The sequence below is a fragment of the Panthera tigris genome, chromosome F2, assembly GCF_018350195.1.
Source record: "Panthera tigris isolate Pti1 chromosome F2, P.tigris_Pti1_mat1.1, whole genome shotgun sequence".
Classification (NCBI taxonomy): Eukaryota; Metazoa; Chordata; class Mammalia; order Carnivora; family Felidae; genus Panthera; species Panthera tigris.
Window position 1 is genome coordinate 81243943 of NC_056676.1, and position 7406 is coordinate 81251348.

Genomic DNA, 7406 nt, shown 5'->3' on the forward strand with positions numbered 1-7406 from the left:
CACATTTTATGTATTTATTATTATTTTTTTAAAGACACATTTATTCAGCGTCATGATCAGACTATTACATTTAGCAATCAACAGCATGGGTGCAAAAAAAAAAAAAAAAAAAACTACAGGGGCGCCTGGGTGGCGCAGTCGGTTAAGCGTCCGACTTCAGCCAGGTCACGATTTCGCGGTCTGTGAGTTCGAGCCCCGCATCAGGCTCTGGGCTGATGGCTCGGAGCCTGGAGCCTGTTTCCAATTCTGTGTCTCCCTCTCTCTCTGCCCCTCCCCCGTTCATGCTCTGTCTCTCTCTGTCCAAAAAAAAAAAAAAAAAAAACTACATTAAAGGCTTTTGTTGGAATGCTTTACACTTTCCACAGAACAGAAACTAAAATAACCTGTTATACAATTAGTCACAAATACAGTCCTCGAGTTTTTTGCCCATATACATGAGTGTTGTCTAAAACGTGTCTTCTTTGTAGCAGCTAGGCCCTGCCACCACTGTGCTTGGCTGAGTTCATAAATCTGTTGTAACCTGTAGATTCCTTGTCACTTCTCTGGCTCTCCTCTCCTGCTAAGCTTTGTTTCCTGGCAGTAATTAAAACCTTCTACCACTGCCATAGCTACTGCTGCTGCTGGAACCTCCATAGATACCTTGGTTTTGTGGTTTGGCAAAGTATTGGCCTCCACCACCATAGGGGCCAGAGCTTCTGCCTCCAAAATTTCCTCCTTTCATGGGCCCAAAACTTGAAGATTGATTGTCGTAGTTGCCAAAATCATTACAGCTTCCACCACCTCCAAAGCTGCTTTCATTGTTACCAAATCCATTATAGCCATCCCCACTGCCACCATATCCACCACCATCTCGACTGCCACCAAAGCCACCTCGCCCACTGAAGTTTCCTCCACAGCCAAAGTTGTCACTCCCACCAAAATCACCTCCACGACCACCACCAAAGTTCCCAGAACCACTTTGACCTTTTTGGCTGGAGGAAGCACGAGCCATCTCTTGCTTAGATAAAGCTTTCCTTACTTCACAGTTGTGTCCATTCACAGTATGGTATTTCTGAATGACAGTCTTGTCTACAGAGTCATGGTCGTCAAATGTTACAAAAGCAAGGCCTCTCTTTTTGCCACTGCCTCGGTCAGTCATGATTTCAATCACTTCCATTTTCCCATACTGTTCAAAATAATCTCTTAGATGACGTTCTTCAGTGTCTTCTTTAATGCCACTGACATAAATCTTTTTCACAGTGAAGTGGGCACCAGGTCTTTGAGAATCTTCTCTCGAGATGAGACAGCCCTCTTTGGTTCTACAACTCTCCCATCCACCTTGTGTGGCCCTGCATTCATGGCTGCATCCACCTCTTCCATAGTGGCATAGGTGACAAAGCCAACCCCAACCCTAACCCTAACCCTAACCCTAACCCTAACCCTAACCCAACACTACCCAAAGCAATCTACATATTCATGCAATCCTTATCAAAATAACACCAGCATTCTTCATGGAGCTAGAACAAACAATCCTAAGATTTGTATGGAACCACAAAAGACCCCGAATAGCCAAAGCAATCCTGAAAAAGAAAACCAAAGCTGGAGGCATCACTATCCTGGACTTCAAGCTGTACTACAAAGCTGTCATCATCAAGATACTATGGTACCGGCACAAGAACAGACACTCAGACCAGTGGAACAGAATAAAGAGAACCCAGAGATGGACCCACAAACACATGACCAACTAATCTTTGACAAAGCAGGAAAGAATATCCGATGGAATAAAGACAGTCTCTTCAGCAAGTGGTGTTGAGAAAACTGGGCAGCAACATGCAGAAGAACGAACCTGGACCACTTTCTTACAGCAGACACAAAAATAAACTCAAAATGGATGAAAGGCCTAAATGTAAGACAGGAAGCCATCAAAATCCTCGAGGAGAAGCCAGGCAAAAACCTCTTTGACCGGGGCCGCAGCAACTTCTTACTCAACACGTCTCCAGAGGCAAGGGAAACAAAAGCAAAAATGAACTACTGGGACCTCATCAAAATAAAAACCTTCTGCGCAGCAAAGGAAACAATTAGCAAAACTAAAAGGCAACCGACAGAATGGGAGAAGATATTTGCAAATGACATATCAAATAAAGAGTTAGTATCCAAAATCTATAAAGAACTTATCAAACTCAACACCCCCCCCCAGAACCCAAATAATCCAGTGAAGAAATGGGCAAAATACATGAATAGACTCTTTTCCAAAGAAAACATCCAGATGGCCAAAAGACACATCAAAAAATAATCAACATCATTCATCATCAGGGAAATACAAATCAAAACCACATTGAGATAGCACCTCACACCTGTCAGAACGTCTAAAATTAACAATTCAGGACACAACAGATGTTGGCAAGGATGCAGAGAAAGAGGATCTCTTTTGCACTGCTGGTGGGAATACAAACTGGTATAGTCACTCTGGAAAAGAGTATGGAGGCTCCTCAAGAAATTAAAAATAGAACTACCCTATGACCCAGCAATTGCACTACTAGGCATTTATCCAAGGGATACAGGTGTGCTATTTCGAAGGGACACATGCACCCCAGTGTTTATAGCAGCACTATCAACAGTAGCCAAAGTATGGAAAGAGCCCAAATGTCCATCGATGGATGAATGGATAAAGAAGATGTGGTTTATATATACAATGAAGTATTACTCGGCAATCAAAATGAATGAAATCTTGCCATTTGCAACTACATGGATGGAACTGGAGGGTATTATGCTAAGTGAAATTAGTCAGAGAAAGACAAAAATCCTATGACTTCATTCATAGGTGGAATTTAAGATACAAAACAGATGAACATAAGGAAAAGGAAGCAAAAATAATATAAAATCAGGGAGGGGAACAAACCATAAGAGACTCTTAAATACAGAAAACAAACTGAGGGTTGCTGGAGGGGTTGTGGGAGGGGGGATGGGCTAAATGGGTGAGGCGCATTAAGGAGGACACTTTTGGGGATGAGCACTGGGTGTTACACACAGGGGATAGATCACTGGAATCTACTCTTGAAATCATTTTATACTCTATGCTAACTAACTTGGATGTAAATTTAAAAAAATAAATAATTTAAAATATTAAAAAAAACAACTCAAGAAAACCCTTCTAAAACTATGTTGGTTTAGCAAGGTTGCAGAATAAAAGGTTAACGAGCAAAAAATTCATTGTACTTCTGTATTCTTACAACCAACAATCGATCATTGAAAATACCATTTATAAAGAGCATCCCGTGCAATACTTAGGGATGGTGTTGACAAAAGATGTGTAAAGCCTGTTTGCTCTGAAAGCTGCAAAACACTGCTGAAATACATTGCTAAGGGCGTCAGCAGATGGAGAGGTACCCCGTCCTCATTGATGAGCAGACTTAATAATAACATGTAGGGCTGCCTGGGGGCTCAGTTGGTTGAGTGTCCAGCTTTGGCTCAGGTCATGATCTCACGGATTGTGAGTTCAAGCCCCCCATCGGAGTCTCTGCTGTCAGCATGGAACCTGCTTTGGATCCTCTGTCCTCCCCTCTTTTCTCTGGCCCCCCCCCATGCGTGCTCGTGCGTGGTCTCTCTCTCTCTCTCTCTCTCTGTCTCAAAAATAAACATTAAAAAATAATGAGATGTAAATTCTCCTTGAACTGATCTATGGATTAGGTGCAGTCCCAGCCCATATCCCAAGGGCATTGTTCATGAGGAAACTAGGAGGCTAACTCTGAAATGCATATGGAAATGCGAAGGATCTAAAATCGCTAAGACCATTTTGAAAATGAAGGTGAAAGGTAGAGGTGTCACACGACCCGAGTTTCGGCCTTAATACACTCCCAACAGTGTGGTAAGGGCGTCAAGACGGACATACAGACGGACGCACCCGTGGGAGTGTCCACGGTTAAGGACCCACAGCACCTTGTGTCGGCGAGCGTGTTAGAGTGGCGGGAGCCCTCTTCCGCTGCCGGTGGGGATGGGGGAGAGCAGCCTCTTTGGAGAGCAGTTTGGTGGCCCCTCCGACGGAAGAATCCCCCTATCACCTGCCCCCGGATTCCACTCCTGGGTTGTACCCAAGCGAGGTGCAAACATCTGTCCACGCAAAGACCGGAGGCGATTGCCCACAGCGACATTCCTCATGAGGCCTCAGGCCTGGGAACCTCCCAGATGTCCATCAACAGGTGCGTGGGTGGAGGGACCATGATGTGACCGTATAGCGGAGTCCTGTCGGCAGCAGGAGGGAATGACAGAGACCCCTCCGCAGCAGGGATGTGTCTCTGGATCCTGCTGAGGAAAGAAACCCGAGACAAAGAGTACGTGCTGTGAGATTCCATTTTATCCAATTCTAGAAAACGTGGGCTGATGCACATGGGGCGTTTCCAGGCTTGAGCGGGAGGGGGCGGGGCGGCGAATAGCTCTGTTACAAACAGCGCACTCGGTGGTTGCCAGGGGCGGGGCGTGCAGGGGAGGACGGAGGGGGTGCCCAAAGGGGTTGCAGGCAGCTTTGCGGGTGATGGGCTGCTCACTGTCTTGGTCGTAGTGGTGACTTCAGGGGCACAGAGCGTGTAAGTCTCATCACCGTGTGCACCCTGGGTGTGTCCACTTTATCGTTACTTCAGGTGTGCCCTGGCCGAGCTGAGCAAAGACAGAGGATGTTGGATGGTGAGGAAGCCATGGGGGTTGGGGCGGGACACACGTGGGCAAAGCTGGGGACGTGGGTGTAGCTGATGGTGGCACCCGTGTGAAGCTCCTAATTTAGGTGATGTGATGGAGACACAGAGGCATGCCAAGCGGGCGTTGCCCCCCCAGTAGGTCTGGGCGCCAGGGCCCTCAGGCTCCCCGGGCCCTGCTCCTGCTCCCGCTGGTCCCTCAGCCAAGCACCCTGCGGGGGGCCCCGCCAGCCAGGGCTCCTCCTTGCTGGCACCGGAGTCGGGGCTCTGTCCAGCCCAAGGTGAGGCCTCAGAAGGTGGTGGCCACCCGGCAGGGGGTGCAGGCCTCCGAAGCCTCTGGTCCTCCTAGGAAGGGGCAGGCTGCTTGCTTGGGCATCTGCGGGGGTGCTGAGAACTCACAGCGACACAATGATCCAGTTGCCCAGATCCGGGCAGCAGACCTGGAACCCGGGCAGCGGGGCCCAGATCCAGGCAGTTGGGCCAAGGTAAGTTTACCCACATTGGGCTGACCCCATCCAGGTGAGCTCAACAGCCCCCTTTGCCAGCCTCCCTAGGGTGGAGGTGTGTGTGTGTGTGTGTGTGTGTGTGTGTGTGTGTGTGTTCTGACCATTTGGGTCACAGGCCTTCTGCCCTGTGCCCCCCACCCAAGCCTCCCCCAGGAGCGTCCTCTCCTGGGGCTGCAGAGAAGATGCCTGGGGAGGGTTGTGTCTCCTCTGAGAGTGTGGGGGGGGGGTGACACTGGTATTTCAGGAGTCCTGCACGAGGCCAAGAAGGGCCCTGGGTGACAAGTCCCAGGCCCTGGGGGCCTGTGAGGCGGGATGGCCTCCTCCCTCCCCCCTGCACTCCTGAAATAGGAAGACACAACCACGCTGGTTTTCGATCATTTATTCCTGTGCAGAGGTTCAAGTAGAAAAATGGCTTCGGCCCCAGACCCTCCCAGGGGGCCCCCAGCCCAGGTCGCGGGAACCTCCCCGTCGTGGTGAGGGAGGGGCTGCGGAATCTCCCAGTCCGGGAGAGGAAGCGACGGGGGGCCTGGAAGTCCCCGGGGAAAGGGGATGCGCAGGTCACAGGCTGGGGGCTGAGAGGAGGGCGGCGAGGAGGAGGCCCAGGGCCAGCGCCAGGCCGGGGGCGGGGCCGCTGAGCCGGCTGCGGGCGGGGGCGCTGCTCTGCAGGCTCTTGTTGCACAGGTCGCCCTGACAGCACCGGGTGGCCATCGCGCCACTGCTGACCTGGCCCTGAAGGTTGTGCGTGGGCGTGCACGACTCCACGCAGTCCTTCTCCACCAGGTTCCCCAGCAGGGGCTCCACTGGAACGGATGGGCACAGTCAGACTGGGCAGCTGCCTCTGAGCCCCCCGCCCCCCGCCCCCCGCGTCTGGCCTCCCCAGCACCCCAAGTCCCAGCTCCCGGCCCCCACTGCCCCCCCGGCCGACCCATCACCGACCCGTCCCCACCAGCCTGCCGGCGTCGGGGCCCCTGAGCGGAGCTCTGGGGTGCCCTGCGGGGCCCCCTTCCCTGGCTCCGTGCTCCCGGGTCACTCACGCTTGGTTATGGTCCTGCAGTAGCGTGCGCTGGCCGCACAGTCCTGAGCTTTCTCGCAGTTGGTGGAGCTGGAGCACACGTGACAGCGGAGAGCAAGGGCTGGGGGGCGAGGGGCACAGGGGTCACTGTCTGGACCGAGCCCTCTGCTGACCCGCGCCAGGCCCCTCCTACACCCCAGGCCCTGCCAGGGCTCCTGTGTCCCCGGAGGCAGGAGGCGACAGTCCTTGGCTGCCCAGAGCCTGGGACGCCGGGACCCCTTGTGCCGGGAGGAGGGGCTGTGCTGGGCCTGTCTAGAGAGCTGGCGGTGCTGGGTACACGGGGGACCCTTCCCCAGGGACATCACAGAGCTCTGAGACTTGCTGAGAGCAGCTCACAAGACACGACGGCTGCCCCCCACCCCCCGCCGCCAGAGGCTGCCCCCAGCGGGCGGAAGTGACCGTGAGGACCTGAGTCAAGGCCCAGGGCTTCAGCCGGACCACGCTGAGCCTGTGGGAGGAGGGGCTTCCCGGGGACCAGACAGTCAGGGGCTGGGCGACCCGAGCATTGGTCTTTCCCCAGGGGAGGCATCTCAGCACCGCTCCCAGCCTCTCTCCCTCTGCGTGTCTGATCTCATGGGCTGATTCGAAGATGCTGCGATATTTTAAGTCTGATTCCACTAAGACATGGGTTCATTTTGTTTGAAATTCAGTCCAGGATTCCCTGAGCCCAAAGGCCGGTAACCTCAGGCTTCCAGAGCGTGTCCCACAGACCCAAGCTGCCCACCCGCCCCAGCCCTGCACCCTGCCCCTCACCCACCTGGCCCCGCGGCTACCGCCAGTGCGACGAGGAGCAGCAGACCTGGCTTCATCTTGGGGTGTCTCCGGGAGCAGTGGGGGCCCCTCCTCTCTGGAGGCCTTATAGCTGGGACAGGTGCTGGTGGGAGGGACCAAGGCGGGCAGGTGGCCAGGCAGTAGCGTTCCACCCGCCCCACCCTGGCTGGCCCACACCCACCCGCCCGGTGCGGCCTCCCCTGCCACCTGGAGGGACCTCTGCCCCTGGCTGCCTGCCCCCCAGAGCGGGGGGCTTCCCTCCCCCCACCTCCGGGCGAGGGACAGAGGCCTCCGCTGGCTCTGCAGCTCACTGCGTCCTCTTCCTCTCTCCGGCTCTCTGTCCGACCCCCGGATCATTTTGTCTCAGGCCTGTCCCCTCCTCCCTTGAGACCC

General features: G+C 53.7%; 1 protein-coding gene and 1 pseudogene across 1 annotated transcript; both read right to left on the reverse strand.

The window, feature by feature from the left end:
* Window positions 1–533: 533 nt before the first annotated feature.
* Window positions 534–4134, reverse strand: LOC102957528 (annotated as a pseudogene).
* A 1594-nt stretch (window positions 4135–5728) lies between these two features.
* On the reverse strand, window positions 5729–7051 carry LY6D (lymphocyte antigen 6 family member D). Its single transcript, XM_042972653.1, has 3 exons — window positions 7000–7051; window positions 6205–6303; window positions 5729–5970 (listed from the first exon to the last, which is right to left on the reverse strand). The coding sequence occupies exons 1-3, from the start codon at window positions 7049–7051 to the stop codon at window positions 5729–5731; spliced, it is 393 nt and encodes a 130-aa protein (XP_042828587.1).
* Between the last annotated feature and the right edge of the window lie 355 nt (window positions 7052–7406).